Source organism: Caretta caretta, chromosome 11 (assembly GCF_965140235.1).
Source record: "Caretta caretta isolate rCarCar2 chromosome 11, rCarCar1.hap1, whole genome shotgun sequence".
NCBI lineage: Eukaryota > Metazoa > Chordata > Testudines > Cheloniidae > Caretta > Caretta caretta.
This window is the reverse complement of record NC_134216.1, coordinates 38,885,649-38,901,786: the sequence shown is the minus strand read 5'-3', so window position 1 is coordinate 38,901,786 and position 16,138 is coordinate 38,885,649. Positions and strand designations below refer to the sequence as shown.

General features: G+C 39.4%; 1 protein-coding gene across 3 annotated transcripts in view; it reads left to right on the top strand.

The window, feature by feature from the left end:
• LRP2 (LDL receptor related protein 2) overlaps positions 1 to 16,138 on the top strand; it is a 180,735-nt gene that overhangs the window by 61,907 nt on the left and 102,690 nt on the right. For all 3 annotated transcript variants that reach the window (XM_048869191.2, XM_048869190.2, XM_048869192.2), the window contains exons 18-29: positions 2,106 to 2,231; positions 2,583 to 2,713; positions 3,628 to 3,765; positions 4,691 to 4,972; positions 6,041 to 6,280; positions 7,919 to 8,038; positions 8,453 to 8,569; positions 9,282 to 9,659; positions 10,611 to 10,859; positions 12,163 to 12,374; positions 13,491 to 13,675; positions 14,956 to 15,184. In XM_048869191.2, the coding sequence (XP_048725148.2) occupies positions 2,106 to 2,231; positions 2,583 to 2,713; positions 3,628 to 3,765; positions 4,691 to 4,972; positions 6,041 to 6,280; positions 7,919 to 8,038; positions 8,453 to 8,569; positions 9,282 to 9,659; positions 10,611 to 10,859; positions 12,163 to 12,374; positions 13,491 to 13,675; positions 14,956 to 15,184 (2,407 nt within the window). The remainder of the gene's footprint in view (positions 1 to 2,105; positions 2,232 to 2,582; positions 2,714 to 3,627; positions 3,766 to 4,690; positions 4,973 to 6,040; positions 6,281 to 7,918; positions 8,039 to 8,452; positions 8,570 to 9,281; positions 9,660 to 10,610; positions 10,860 to 12,162; positions 12,375 to 13,490; positions 13,676 to 14,955; positions 15,185 to 16,138) is intronic.

The window sequence follows — 16,138 nt, the reverse complement described above, 5'->3', positions numbered from 1 at the left end:
AGCTCTATGCCTGTAGGTGCGCTGAAAGGTCAGGATAAAACTGTGCACATATTAATGCCTACCCTGTAAATATTAAGAAAGGAATTTGTCATCTTTTGGTTTGATTTTTCTGTTTGAATTAAATCGCACTATACATTAAAATCTTGACAAAGATGTGGCTACCTCATGCCTAAAGGAAAAAAACATCTGAAAAGTAGAGGGTACTGGGCATAAAATAGATATTTTGCTTCTAGTGCCACTAACTGTATAGGGTTGGACCAAGGAGGTGATATATGTACTATTGAAGACCAGTAACTACACAGATCCTTGAAGCTGCTGCTCTTACCCAGCATATTGTATTAATTAACCTGTTAAATCTGGCACCTGGAGGTCACTTGCTGTGCTTGCTTTTTGCTCATTAAACATTTAGCATTGCAGAACACTGCACTTCTCCCCATCTAAAAAAATACTCTGCATTTGTTAGGGTAGTTTCCAAGATTTATAAACCTTACTCAACACACACTCTTTTTAAAGTATTTAGGAGGATGCCTCTTTCTTTTTATAGATTGTCTTTTTGGTTTAGTAACTCTCTCTCTCCTTGTTCCTTCCTTTCTCCTGCTGTTCTGTATTATCTTACTCAAGTGTTGTCATAACCTTCATCTCCTCTTCATCTTCTTCAGCACAGCCAGTTGGTCCTTCATAATTATTTTAAGATGAGAGGAGTTCCTTGTGATCTTACAGACTCCAGTTTCTGCTGCAACCATTGACTCCTGTTGTTGTACTGTGTTGGCACTGAGTGGACTGAACAACTTTCCTCTTTCTGCTGTCTAACTAACATCTCTCTTTCTGCTCTAGGTGCTCTATTGCTTTATGAGGTTGATCTGCATGATCTTTTACTGGTGACTTTTGCCCTAATTCTGCTTTCTGTTGAAATATGCCTTTTCCCTGCAACATGTTTTTTGTATTTATGATTCATTGGTTCCTTATTGTTCGAGCTCCACCAGTTGTTTTGTAATGATTTTGGGAATCACCAAATTAGCCACTTTTAAGAGAGACTTGTTACCTGCCAACACAATCAATTAGTAAGTTATCTGTGCAAATATATGTAAAGTCTGTTGTGGTGTTCGAACTCAGCTATCATTGTCTACCATCCACCATTTTGAATTGAGTCGCTTATCTTCTGCAAGAAGTCATATTTTGGAGTACCTTTTTACTTCATCAAGGGATGGAGATTTAGGAGTGATGTGAATATATGACAATATAATAATTGAATCAGCAACGTGTGCTTCAGAGCTCTTGCTCTCATCTGTTTTATTATGACATGTAGTCATCTTGATTTGATGTTTCACCTTTGAGTCATATGCATGGAATCTTATTCTGCACCTCCCAGTTCATGTTGGTACTCTAAGTTTGTTTTGTAAAATATTGTTTCCCAGTGCTGTAGTCACTGATCTGTTACCATAAAAATATAAGTGGAAGCATTTGGTTCCCCCTGTTACCATAAAAATATAAGTAGAAGCATTTGGTTCCCCAAATGATAACAGCGGTTTCTCTCTCCCTGTGCATAGCCTGGTTTCAGTGTCCATTAGTGCTCTGTTCACATGTGCTATAATGCAGCCTAACTGCATCAAGATTGCCTTGGCCCTCATGAGCTTGCATCTACCATCTCTAGTTTCGAGTGTATTCATGTGTATCAAACTGTGGAAAGAGGAAGGGCTGTGGAAACTGTTTAGAGCAGTGCAAATACCTCCTCCCCTCTCTCAGGATATGTAAGGGACTCTGCTGGCTCTGGGATATGCAATTTACACCTCCCTGGGTCAGATGTAATGAATCTGGGTCCTTTCCCCTGCGTAGTTTTAGTGAATCTGGGTCCTTTTCCCCGCTTAGTTTTAGCAGAATACCTGGATGAGTATTATGAAATATATTGCTGCTGGATGGAGCCATTTCTTCCAACCAAGAGAAAATCTGATTTTTTAAAATGATTACAATGGTGTGACACAAAAAAGAGCGTGCATGGTTTTTTGAATTGTGCGTTTGTTGGGTTAACCAAACTATTTCCAGTGGACAAAACCACCTGTTTCTTCATGGTTATGAATATTTCCCAGGCATTTTCTTTTTTTCCCCAGCTATATATTCTGGACAGATTGGTTCCGCCCTGCTAAAATCATGAGAGCCTGGTGTGATGGATCCCATGTCTTGCCAATTGTGAACACAACACTTGGCTGGCCCAATGGCCTAGCTATTGACTGGGGGTAAGAAAAAGACCAATGAGAAGCCACGGAGGCCTTTTGAGCAAATATGTGTTTCTTTCTTTAAACAGTTAGGGGGCATTGTAAAAGACACCTTTGCAACTATCTTTTATTGTTTACAAGAAGCAAAAGTATGGAACACTATATTTCATACTGCATGTTGCAGTGCTTTTATTTTCTCTGGGAGCTGTATTTTTTCAAAATGTCAAAACTTGAAATTTGAGATTTTCTCAGAAAAAAAATTCTGAAATAACTTCATGAAAAATCTAGTCTAGGACTGTTCACTTACTGAGAAACTTATTTTTGTTTGTAAAAACGTAATTCTTTGAGATGAAACCTTTTTATTGTTTTTAGTGCTTTAAGGCTGTATTGGGTGGATGCCTTTTTTGATAAAATTGAGCACAGTACCTTTGATGGGTTAGACAGAAGGACTCTTGAACGCATTAATCAGATGTCTCATCCATTTGGCCTGACTATCTTTGGAGGTGAGTCTGGCATTGAAAAATATTAGCTGTCTATTACAATCCATAACAGTTTACCATGAAATGAGCTGAGACTGTACACGATGAAGTTTTATGCAATCTTTTGCGATGCAGGTTTTCTACAAGAACACAGTTTTGAAAGTTTCTGTAATAAAATATACTCAGTGCTGCTTGCTTACTTTGGAGGCTGCTTTTCACACATTTGTACTGAAATCATTTGAGAACTTAAATGATTGTTCTTGTAACTAAGTTTACCTTTTCAGTGTAATATCTTGGGTACGTTACACTACTATCTGCAGCTTCTAAAAGGGTGTGATTGTGTAATCACTAGACACTAAATCATAGTCCCTGAGAGGTTCTGTGTACCTTCAGCCACCACTGACCTCCCAAGAGGTGCTCTGTACTTGCAGGATCGACTCAGTTGCATATAGGGTATGTCCTGATATTTATCTAGAATGGCTCACATGATGTTAGTAAGAGTATCAGAACCTGCCCTCTCTTTGTGACATTATATTAAAAAGTTATTTTGCAAAATATCTTCAGATGCTGGAAAAGTTTATTGGCAAACAGTTTTTAATGTTGTATTAGAAGTTGAGATGGGACAAAGTCATTACATTCTGATACAGAATCAGATCTGAATTTGAGCTTGGACAAAGTCTGGGTGGGCAGATTGGATCTGGTTTTTGGAGCAGGTATTTCTACAGATTTAGTGGCAAATCAGTTTATGGAATATCTTCCACAATGCACTATGTAATCATTTTGTACGTGCTGCCATTTTTTGTTTTTCCTGAAAGACTTAGGCATGAGAATTCATTAGATTTACATGACCAGCACTGAGGTTTTATCCAGCATTGTTTGACCTTTTGTATCATGTTGTACTATAGCTGTTACTAAGTGTTAACTGTCTTTCAATGCAGGTTATGCATATTTTACTGACTGGAGACTTGGAGGAATAGTTCGAGTGAGGAAATCAGATGGAGGAGAAATTACTATTATTAGGAGGGGCATTAGTAATATTATGCATGTAAAATCTTATGATGCTCATTCTCAGATAGGTAAGCTAGCTTGTTGTACCCACAAAAGAGTAAAAGGATTTGCCCTCTCACCTTTAAAGGTTACCCCCTTGGGCTGTGACTGATTATGTAGTTCAGTGTTCTGTGACTGGGTGTGGTTTTGCATGGGGTGTATCTGTTAGTTGTTTAATAACCTCATAAAGATGAAATTATAATTTCAGTACATTTCTGCCAAATTAATATTCATTACAACCCAATATTTCCACTTTCACAAATAAAGGGTATTTTGATTAAGCTGCACTATTTGTCTGTGACAAAAACTTGAAGACTGGACCAAACATCTTCTAAGTCATGCTGTACCATTCTTTAAATTATCACCTTTTTACATGATTGAAATTTTAATTTAGTCTTTTCACTTAGCTGAAGGTCTGTGCATTAGGCTATTTGAATAAAGTATTACATGCAGTATGCTGGCACTGAAAAACCCACCTAGTTTAACAAAGAATGCAACAAAATCTGGCGGTGAGCCTTTTCACTTATGTAGAGCTTTTCGTTTTCAAGGTGCTATACAAATATTGTGTGAAATCCCACTGCCTTTAGTCAGGAAGAAGTTCCAGTTTCCAGCATACATGTGTATCTGTTTCCAGACACTTGCCAGAATTGGGGCCAAAATAAGTAGCATGTTGTTAGATTTGTTTCCTACTAGGAGAAATGTGTTATTAAACACTTACTGTACTATGGGCCTGCTTGTGATCTCATTTACACCACTCTAATCCTGTTGACTTTTCAGTAGTGTGGGAGCAGAATTAAGCCCTAAATATTTTTTTAAAACTTTACCCAGATCATTTAGTTTTACATCATTAATCCACAGTTTATGTTATGTTTTATGATAAACAATGTATTTTAACAGTTTCCAGATGATTACAAATTGAACATATATTAATCTCTGAAGGCATTTTCTTTTTAGGATCTAACTATTGTAATAGAGGAACAAATCCCAATGGAGACTGCAGCCACTTCTGCTTCCCAGTACCTAATTTTCAGAGAGTTTGTGGCTGTCCATATGGTATGAAGCTGGGTTCTAATCAGCTGACATGTATTGAAGATCCATCAAATGAGCCACCCACTTTGCAGTGTGGTGCCTATTCATTTTCCTGTGGCAATGGAAGATGTGTGCCAAGATACTACCAGTGTGATGGTGTTGATGATTGTCATGATAACAGTGATGAACAAAACTGTGGCTCACTAAGTAAGTAGTCCTTGTAATTTACCGTTAGTGATACTTGCACTGCAGACAGTTTTGGTGGCTCAGTCTGCATTGATTTTTAGTGCTTATTTGAGGACAAATCTTAGAAGTCTTCCTAATTCATGTGACTAGTCCCACTGGAGTTACATGAATACGGGATATATAATTGGGCCCCTAGAGCTTAGACAATACATCTTTTGACTGAAAAAGGGGCTTGCAGTGTCACAAGAGTGGCTTTTCCTAGGAGATTTCCATTAGTAAACTTTAAGGGATTAGTAAGGCTGCAAGGTACTACAAGAATAGCTGCTTGTGATATTTTGATATTTCTGCTCCCAGATGAAACTAGTAAATGCAGAGGCATGTGGATGCTTGAACAAAATTGTGTCAGGGTTTGGGTTCTGGGTAAAGGTTTGGAAAGGTTTTTATTTTATCTCCTTGAGTTCTCCCAGGCCTGTTGCCTGTATGTCTTTTCTCCCATTCCACAGTAAAGTGAATTAAGAGTGCACTTTCAGCCTTTACTGTTCATTTCCTGGCTTTGCTGTAAATTGGCTCAAACATGCAAAGTGTTTAAATTTGTTGATCAAAAATAAACTGTGAGAGTAGCAGGAGAATTACTGTTGATGATATAATACAGACAAGATACCGGATGAATACCACATATTTATTTGGTGGTTGACATCTTCAAGGTGGTTTATAAGCAAGAGTCTCATTGACTTTACTGGGAGTTGCATGTATGTAACTGAAGGTAGAATCTGGATCTGTACTGTTACAGGAGAAAAACTAAGATGTCATTCTGGTGAGAATGAAGGAGCAAGTGACTTTTCTTCTTTTTTTGATTGTTTTGAAATATTTTTTAAAACTTTTACCTTACCATTAATAATTACAATTTAAAAAATTGTTCTAAGAATGTATTTCTTAAAATTACTGATGGTTTCTTGCCATAAATAATGGTTTTGATATTAGTTTTAGAAATTGCATAATTACATTTACAGTCCTTGAATGTGTTTTCAAGGAAGGCAAGTTTTGGAGCTATTGCTGTACAAATGTTTTCGTATATTGTTTCTTGTTTAGATAATTCCTGTGCTTCATCAGCCTTTACCTGTGGCAATGGACAGTGCATTCCAGGTCGCTGGCGTTGTGACAAACATAATGACTGTCTTGATGGCAGTGATGAACAGCACTGTCCTACTCAGGGTCCCACTTCATGTCCTGTAACCTTGTTCACCTGTGACAATAGCAGGTGTATTCCCAGGATCTGGCTCTGTGATACAGATAATGATTGCGGTGATGGGTCAGATGAAAAAAATTGCAGTAAGTGTCAGAATTATCTGGTTTGCAGTACAGTGTGTATAGATTACATATGACTACATAAATATATGTACATATGTATATGAGAGGGATAAATATGTTCAGAAGGAAAGAAAGAACCAATATGGAACTTGGAATAATACTATTCCATCTTATGGGACTTGGAAAAGTCAACATACATTCAAATATTAAGACCCCAGGGAATTACAAAGCAGTCACTATTAAAAATGATGTAATTGTGACAACTATATTGCCCTGAATTTTGGTATCTGCAAAACCCCATTGCATTGCAGTTTACAAAATCAAAGAAACTAAGGTGCAGTGTTGTAAACATTACATACAGGAGTGGTGCCATCAACTAGTCCAGGGTGGGCAAACTTTTTGGTCCAAGGGCCACATCTGGGTATGCAAATTGTATGGCGGGCCATGAATGCTCACAAAATTAGGGGTTGGAGTGCGGGACGGGGTTAGGACTCTGGCTGGGAGTGCAGGCTCTGGGGTTCAGGAGGGTGGGACTGCAGGGTTCGGAGGACAGGAGGGGGATCAGGGCTGGGGCAGGGTGTTGGGGCGCAGGAGGGGGTCGGGGTGCAGGCTCTGGGTGGCACTTACCTCAAGTAGCTCCCGGAAGCAGCAGCATGTCCCCTCTCCGGCTCCTATGTGGAGGCACGGCCAGGAAGTTCTGCGCACTGCCCCATCTGCAAGCACCACCCCTGCAGCTCCCATTGGCCATGGTTGCCGGTCAATGGGAGCTGCAGTGGCGGCGGTTGGGGCCAGGGCAGTGTGGGGAGCCCCCTGGCTGTCCCTACACGTAGGAGTTGGAGAGGGGACATGCTGCTGCTTCCGGGAGCCGTGTGGAGCCATGGCACACATGGAGCGGGGCAAGCCCCGGACTCTGCTCCCCGGCAGGAGCTCGAGGGCTGAATTAAAACATCTGAAGGTCCGGATGTGGCCCCCGGGCCATAGTTTGCCCACCCCTGGACTAGTCTATTGATAGGAAGGCCCCATCAGATGATATAGGGTGACTGTTTTCACCCAGCAATAGCTCACAGAATTTTTGCAATGAAATAAGAGCGTAAGCTCTCTGGTCACCCTTCTGCAAGTCTCCTTCTCACAGGTTGGAGTCCTGGTTAGAAAGAGAATGGAGATCAGTTGTTCTTCATGTCTTCATTAAGGGTAGGACAAGAAGTAATCATCTTAATTTGCAGCAAGGGAGATTTAGGTTAGATATTAGGAAAAACTTCAAGGGTAGTTAAGCACTGAACAGATTACTTAGGAGGTTGTGAATCCCCTTCATTGGAGGTTTTAAGAACAGGTTAGACAAACACCTGTCAGGGGTGGTCTAGATATACTTGATCCTGCCTCAGTGCGGGGTGCTGGACTCGATGACCTTTTGAGGTCCCTTCCAGCCCTACATTTCTATGATTCTATGGTCCTATTTTGCATGATTTCCAACCTGCATCTAAATAAATCATTACCTTGTACTAATGTCTATGGTGGAATGTTTTTAATTTATCTTGCTGTTAGCTGTTAGATAACATGCAAAGCTAAGAGAGTTGATTCTGATGTCTTCATGTTCTGACCGTTTTCCTGGTTCAAGGTAGAAAGGCGAGAAAGCAAACACCTTTATTTTGCTCTTAATAGATTTTACAGGGACATGTGAACCTGGTCAATTTCAGTGTCCTGACCATCGCTGCATTGACCCATTTTATGTTTGTGATGGGGACAAGGATTGTGTAGATGGAGCAGATGAGCGTGATTGCAGTAAGTATAATTTCCCTCGTAAACAGGGTTATTTATGAATTTGTTTGCTGCACATGCTGGTTTCTTTGGACTCTCTCATGTCGTGTAAGCACAGGCTCTTAGTGGGTTTGGCATGGAGCTGCTCAGAGAGGCAAAGTTCCTCCTAAAATTCCCCAGTGTGTATGAGTAGCAATTCCATTGCTGGGGGAGTTGGTGCAGAGTGCTAGCAGCCTGCTTTCTCTCTGCCCCTGGGGGGCGTCTGGTTTCACAGGGGGGGCAAAGGCTTTATCGTTTCTGTGCTCCAGAGAGCAAGAGACTACAATAAAGCCTGGATTTCTTGCATTTCCCTATCTTTTGTACCTACAGACAAGATGGGGACAATCTAGCCCTTTATAAGGTAATAGCTAATGCAATACTGTATTTATTCATTTGTAGTATACAACTGTAGTGCCTCAGAGTTTAAATGTGCAAGTGGAGACCAATGCATCAGTACTTATTACCAGTGTGATGGTGTTTTTGACTGCAATGATCACTCAGATGAGACTGGTTGTCGTAAGTACACTATACTGCATAGACATTAAAATAAAGGCTCTGGTTATTAAAGTTAATAAAAACTGTATCTCACCCACTATTATAACCTCAAAACTACTTTCAAAATACTTAGTCTAAAAATATTTCTCCCAGGCAGAAATTCTGCATGCAGTAGGTTCCAGCCAAGAGCCAATTTTCTGGCATAGGCTAGAGTCTTCATTCTTTGTGGATCCAAACCGTGAATGGGGGGCTTGGCATTTTATAATATTTTGAATTATGATACTTTTTTGAAATCTCATAACCCACAAGAGCTAGACTGTAACTGAAGCTTAAACACTTTGTAATTTGAGCTAGTTCCTTTGAATCATTTTGTACATTAAAATTAATGAAGATTTTGAGGTATAACGAGCAGATAATTGCTGTTTTAAAGACTTGTGGCAATTTGTGTGAGTCTCTGCGTGCGTGTGCATATTAATGTGTACATACTCAACAGTGTGAAAAGTGAATGAAGCTACCTGGTTTTTGCATTAAAAAAGTAGCAAAAGTATTTAGGAGAGTCTAAAACTTCATGTCTGTAGCCAGACTTGGACCTGTGGCAAGTGGGTACAATTCTATTGACTTCTCAAGAATTGTACCCACTTGTACCAGAGTTGAATTAGACCCATTGTACAGTATTTGCATCTCCATTTGAGCATGTAAATACTTTCCTTAACACCAAATATCACTCTTCTAGCTACAAGACCACCAGGGATGTGCCATCAGAATGAGTTCCAGTGTCAGTCTGATGGCAATTGCATTCCTGCTAACTGGGAGTGTGATGGCCATCCTGACTGTGCAGATGGCTCAGATGAACATCAAAGATGTCCTGCCAGGACCTGTCCTCCATCTCTTTTCCACTGTGATAATGGAAACTGCATCTATCGAGCGTGGATTTGTGATGGTGACAATGACTGCAGGGATATGAGTGATGAGAGAGATTGTCCCACTCAGCCTTTCCGGTGCCCCAGCTGGCAGTGGCAATGTCCAGGTCACAACATTTGTGTGAATCTGAGCAAAGTATGTGATAACGTCGCAGATTGTCCTAATGGAGCTGATGAATCCCCACTCTGCAGTAAGTTGCTGTTTAGCATATACAATAATCTAGAAACTTTTGTGCTGTTTCAAAAAGTTATGCAATACAATGAGCATCATCACTGCTTCTTAGTTGTATATTCAGCATAGAAACATTTTTAGCAGAAAATGCAAGATTCACTCAGAAATGTGTTGGGATTCAATATGAAGCTTGGTTAAGTGTGAATCTCAGACCGGTGAACTGCACCTTGCAGTAGAAAGGCAATTCCAGTGAATTCTCTCCATGTGATTGTGAGCCCAATCTTGCACTCTTTATTCAGTGGAGTTCCATTGACTTCAGTAGAGATTTTGTTTTATTGAGGAGTAAAATATTGGACCCTATTTGCTTATGCTTTACATTTAAAAAATGGAACTTGATCAAATATGCTGTCATTTAAAATTAAATTGGATTCCATCTTTAATATTTTCTTAGATATTTCTAACTTTGTTTTTCTGATTTTAATCTAAAACCCATGAGTGAGCAGAATTTGTGTTATGTTGATTGTGACTGTTGATTTTCACTTAAGTGTAACTTCTTTCTTTCTTTCCTTGCTTCCTTCCTCTCTTTAATCAATGCACGCTCTCAGATGAACCCCAGCCAGGTATGATTATGAAATATATTAAATTATATAATATTTTAGTTTCCCATTTGCACTGTAAATGATTTATGTACTTCCAGCTAACTCTGCTTTTAAGCATTATAGAACTTTAGGAAAGCACTCTTATGTTTTGAATTCCTTTTACGTGATAGTGACAAATATTATTAACATACTTTACTTTTTATGAATTATACATATTATACTTTAATGTGATGAATAAAGATCCTGGCCACATTCTCAATAATTGGCAGTTGCATGGGTATATTGGAAAGCAGAATGTGGCTCATAGTGCAAATGTACAGGATTGACGCAAGAATAGAAAATCTGCTTGTTTCCCCTCACCCCTGTTTCAGATCAGGAGAGTTGCTCTGACAATAATGCTGGCTGTACTCACGAATGCATTCAAGGGCCCTTTGGAGCTCAGTGTACATGTCCAGTCGGATACTATCTTGCTAATGACTCCAAGACCTGTGAAGATATTAATGAATGTGACCCTCCAGGCTTTTGCAGTCAGCGTTGTTACAACGAAAGAGGGTCTTCGAGGTGTTACTGTGATGAAGGATACATTTTAGAAGCCAATGGAAGGACTTGTAAAGCTGCAGGTGAGGAATACTGATATAAAATCCAAAAAAGTGGCTAGGAGGTTTAGGTACACTCCACAGCATCATGTACACAGACATTTTGATAATGCTACAAAAACCCCCTGTTTTACAAGAGGTTATAAAAATAGTCATTTTAAATAATTCCTGGCATATAACCCCGGATATTAAAACTGTTAGCTGTGAGGCTAGCTAGTAATTATCGTCCTTTTCAATATGCTTGAAATGGATTGTTCTGCGTTTCTAATGTTGGGATTGTGAAAGTACATTTTGGAGGAAGGTGTTCAGTGGGTGTGCAGATGCTCAGCACCTCTCAGGTTTTGACCTGTTGAGTAAAATTTGCCTCTGGGCAGATTGCAAGGTCTATGAACTACTTAAGTCCCAGCCTTACATAAGACTTAAATATTCCTTTGGGCTGGCCTTCTGTCACCCACTAGTCATCATTCTCCATTGTCTTGTAGTCTCTTCATGGCACTCCGGAAGTACAAAGGAGCCACAAACGCAGTGGATCTGGTCACCAGAGTATTCCCCTGTGATGGGGGACTCGCCAGATGGTGGAGCAGCTCTGCACCACACTCCTTGCAGACTGTGTGGTTAGAGAAGGGGCATGGCAGTGGCACTTAGGCAATTACTGCCTGCTGGAGCGATGGGTCTTTGACATCATGGGCAGCTGTATGTTAGAATGGCCCTGAAGATGCCCTGACTTATGCTGGGGGGCCAGCCGGTCCTAGTATGGCCCTAGAAAAGTGGCTACTTTAAGGCTACCTTTGACCCTCCACCTTCATTCTTGTACCAAACATAGCTTGGCTGAAACAAATAACTGGGATCATTGGGTGGTACTCCTCAACACACATTATAGACAAAATATACATCGTGTATTCAATATCTACATTATAGGTCATGCAGGTAACATTGTTTATTGTGCAGGTTGACCAACGGCTCCCATTTTCAGTTGCTTATAACGTTTGCCAAATTTTTAGCTGTTCTGGCTGAAATATTCCTTACGAGATGTCTACCTCAGGCTGTTGTTTTTTTTTTTGAAAGTTTCAACAGAAATGATTTAGACGCTTTCAAGAACAAAATTAGGGAAAATTTCATTATTTTGCCCGTATTAAAAATGTAAACAGCTTGTTTTATTAAGAAACTGTAGCACCTCCATACTTTGGTGTGAGAAAAACCCACTCCAATTTGGCCAAATTATAAATTTTAGTGGTTCATTTTCCTCCCCTAGAAAAACATTCTGAATGGTTTTTGGGGTTACTATTGCATATCTTATTTGTTTGCATTCATTTCTTTTCTTTTGCAGAGTCTGGGAATCTTCTCTTACTAGTGGCAAGCCGTAACCAAATTGTTGTAGACAACATCACCTCTCAGGCACACAGCATTTATTCTCTGATTCGAGATGGGAGGAATATAGTAGCTATTGATTTTGATTCAGTCACTGGTCGCATCTATTGGTCTGACACCACACAAGATAAGATTTGGAGTGCTTATCAAAATGGCACAGACCGAAAAATAGTAAGTCTCTTGGGGAATGTTGTCTTTTATTTCTTTTCATTATGTAAAGGATGAGAGTATATACTATACCTTCCATTAACAAAGATGGAAGATGCAGTGTTTGTCCCATGTTTATAGAGACACCAGGTGGGTGAGGTAATATCTTTTATTCAGCCAACTTCTGTTGGTGAAATAGACAAGCTTTCGAGCTATGCACAGCTCTTTTTCAGGTCTGGGAAAGGTACTCAGGGCATGTCTACACTTAAAACTCTGCATCGGCACAGCTGCTGTGCTTAAGGGCTTGTCTGCACTGGCTTGTCTACAGCGCTGCAACTTTCTCGCTCAGGGGTGTGAACTCTTCCCCCCCCCCACCCCCCGAGCGCTGGAAGTTTCAGCGCTGTAAAGTGCCAGTTTAGACAGTGCACCAGCGCTGGGAGCCACGCTGCTCATGGAGGTGATTTTTTTATAGTGCATCTGAAGAAGTGGGTTTTTTACCCACGAAAGCTTATGCCCAAATAAATCTGTTAGTCTTTAAGGTGGCACCGGACTCCTTGTTGTTTCTGTGTAAGCTTGACAAGCTTGTCTCTCTCACCAACAGAAGTTGGTCCAATAAAAGATATTACTTCACCCACCTTGTCTCTCTAAAGATGTAAGAGGCAGCTCTCCGTGTATTGTAATGAAAAGGAAGGTAACTTAAAGAAAGTGAAGTGGTTCACGATTTGCAGGAAGTAAGTTTAAAATTCCATAGATGATAAAGCACTTTTACGTATAACATTTTGAAAGAGAAGCTAAAGTTGTTAGGAAACACACAGACACACGCACACACTACAGATAGTCTTGCACGTATTAAGGCTATGCTGACATTATTCCAACCCTTTCTTGGTGCCAGATTGTAAACCCTTCTTACTGCTAGTGGGCCATTACTCACCCAAGTAGTCCTATAGACGACAATAGGACTACTCAGGTAATTGCTCACCAATGGGAGCATGGGGTTCATAGACTGGCCCTTATTTTGTATAAGAAATCTAAAGGGTAAAGGTTACTTGTGTCCTCTTTTCTACAGCTTTTTAAAAAATGTTACCAATATTGAATTATAATTATTTAATGCTAACTAACTCTTTGATCTTTTTTTAACAGGTGTTTGACAGTGGTGTCACCGTGACTGAAAGTATAGGGGTAGACTGGGTAGGTCGCAATCTTTACTGGACAGACTTTGTTCTGGAAACAATTGAAGTCTCTAGAATGGATGGGAGCCACAGGACTGTGCTGATTAGTGAAAATATAACAAACCCAAGGGGACTAGTGTTAGATCCCAGAATTAAGTAAGATTTTTTTTTTGTTTTTAAAAAATAAAGTATTTTATAATGATTTCAATGGTAAAATGATTTTAATTTGTACCCAAAGTGCAATATTTAAGAAGTAACCAACTTTATCGTAATTGTAAATAACAATTAGGGTTTGGATTCTAGGAAATTTCAAGTTTACTAAACTAAGTTTGTTCACAAGTCTCAGTTACAGCAAACACTTAAGCTTATTCAAACCACAGTATAATTCAGCCATTTGTTAACTGTCTTTCACCTTAATTGCCGTCTTTGTTATCTTGAAACAGACGTTATAACACTTACTTGTATGAAGTCTTGTTGTAGCTGTGTTGGTCCCAGGATATGGGAGAGACAAGATGGGCAAGATAACACCTTTTATTGGATCAACTTCTGTGGTCTCTCTCACCAACAGAAGTCGGTCCAATAAAAGATATTGCCTCACCCATCTTGTCTCTCTAATAACACTTATTTCTCAGATAAGAGCTTATGCTTTATAATGTTAATATGTTGTGGTTATTCAGCGTTGCATCACATAGCTACTTACCATCTAATGTGTCATGCCTGTATAGCAAAGAGCTGGTTCTGTTGCACGCTGAAAACATTTACACTACGTTCATTTGGGAGAGCTGCCGGTAACTCATTAAGTGCTTTCCCATCTGAAGATGTGACAAAACAGTCAGTGCTGAATATTAGTGGCAGATGAATTTCTCCCCCACTATTTGTGTACTGCTGCTGACTGTACTGAATAGTGGAAGGTAAACTGACAAACTCCTGCGTCCATATACTGTTTTATTAGCAGAGCGTTGGCAATCTACTGTGCTCTCTAACAGCTTGAGCTCTGAACTATGCTGTCAATCATGCTGAGCTGCTCAGTTACAATAATATGGTAGCTGTATAGGGGACACACCATGAAAGACACAAATATCTATTTTATTAAGTTGGCATTAAGCAGTTCAGGAGTTGGAATGTAAACCATTTTATCTAAGAGTTGAAAAATAATCACATGATTATAAAATAACTTCCAGTTAGAATTACCAATTGTGTATTAAAGCTATAGCAGAAAACATGTTTAAAAATGTTTTATTATAAAAAAGTTATGGCTACACTTCTTTTGAAAAAGAAGTATCCTAATCCACTAATCCTATATTGATTTCAGTAGTGTTTATTGCATAGTATATTTCGTAAGTGTCATTTTATTTTTGTCTAAAAAGACTTTCTCTGAAATTTCTCAATATCCAAATAATTTTTCTCGATCAGTAACCACACATTATTTTTTACAGTGCTCATGTGATGTTCTGGACAGATTGGGGCCAAAATCCTCGAATTGAAAAAGCTAGCATGGATGGCACAATGCGAACAGTTATCATTAGTGATAAAATCTACTGGCCCAATGGACTTTCCATTGATTACCCAAATAAACTGCTTTACTTTGCTGATGCCTACCTTGATTATATTGATTTTTGTGATTACAATGGAAACCACAGGCGACAGGTGGTAGCAAGTGACTTGGTAAGACAATAGTAATGAAAAAAACTGTTTCCCATGGTTCTAAGGTTCTTTTATGGCCCCCCTTACAGATGGGAACTAAGAGATTAAGTGAGTTGCCAAAGGTCATATAGCAGATCAGGAAATTGAAATTGGGGTCCTGAGTCCAGGCTAGTGACCTAAACACTTCCTCTCATCTGCCTCTGTTTAATAGCATGAAGTCTAAGGGCCCTATCCTCCATTGCTACTAAACTCAGTGCATTGGATGAGCTGAATATGTTATGTAAAGGTTTGAACAACATAAGGGACATTCTCACCAACAATGAGACTGCCACAGTATGCTTTGTGCTACTGCTCTGTGTTGCTCATACTCGCTATTGAGAGGAGCAGATGAGGAAACCATGCCCCCACCTATCGTCATGGTATGAGTTCCAGTGTGGTGGCAGCTAATATCTGCTACTATACTTCAGGTCATCATTGGTAGCTCGCATCTCCCTCTCCTCATGGTTCACATTGTTACTTGCAGCACAACTTTGCCCATGGCTGCCTATCCACACGTAATACCACCTATTTAGTTACAAGCAGGATTCAGTACTTTATGTAGTCTGAACAGGTTTATCAGCTAATGCTATTAGAAACGTAGAAGTATGTGAGGATTAATGTATGGAATTCCTCTTAATGCTAATAAGAATTACATTCACAAATCTTTCCATATTAAAACAGGAATCTGTCCCTTTATATGGGATAGAAAATATGAACTAAATCTGTAATATGTGATATGCATATGTAATACATAATATAAGATCTATTTGGAGTGGACATAACTGAAGTTAACTGTCCATTTTGTGTGGTTTAGTTTATTAAGTGGATAAAAGGTGTGTGTCTCAGAGTGAGTGTGTGTATGTAGGGGGAACAAACCGGTCCGTGTTCTTTTTTCAGTTATAGTCTTGGTAACAGTTGCCATAATTGTGGATTGTA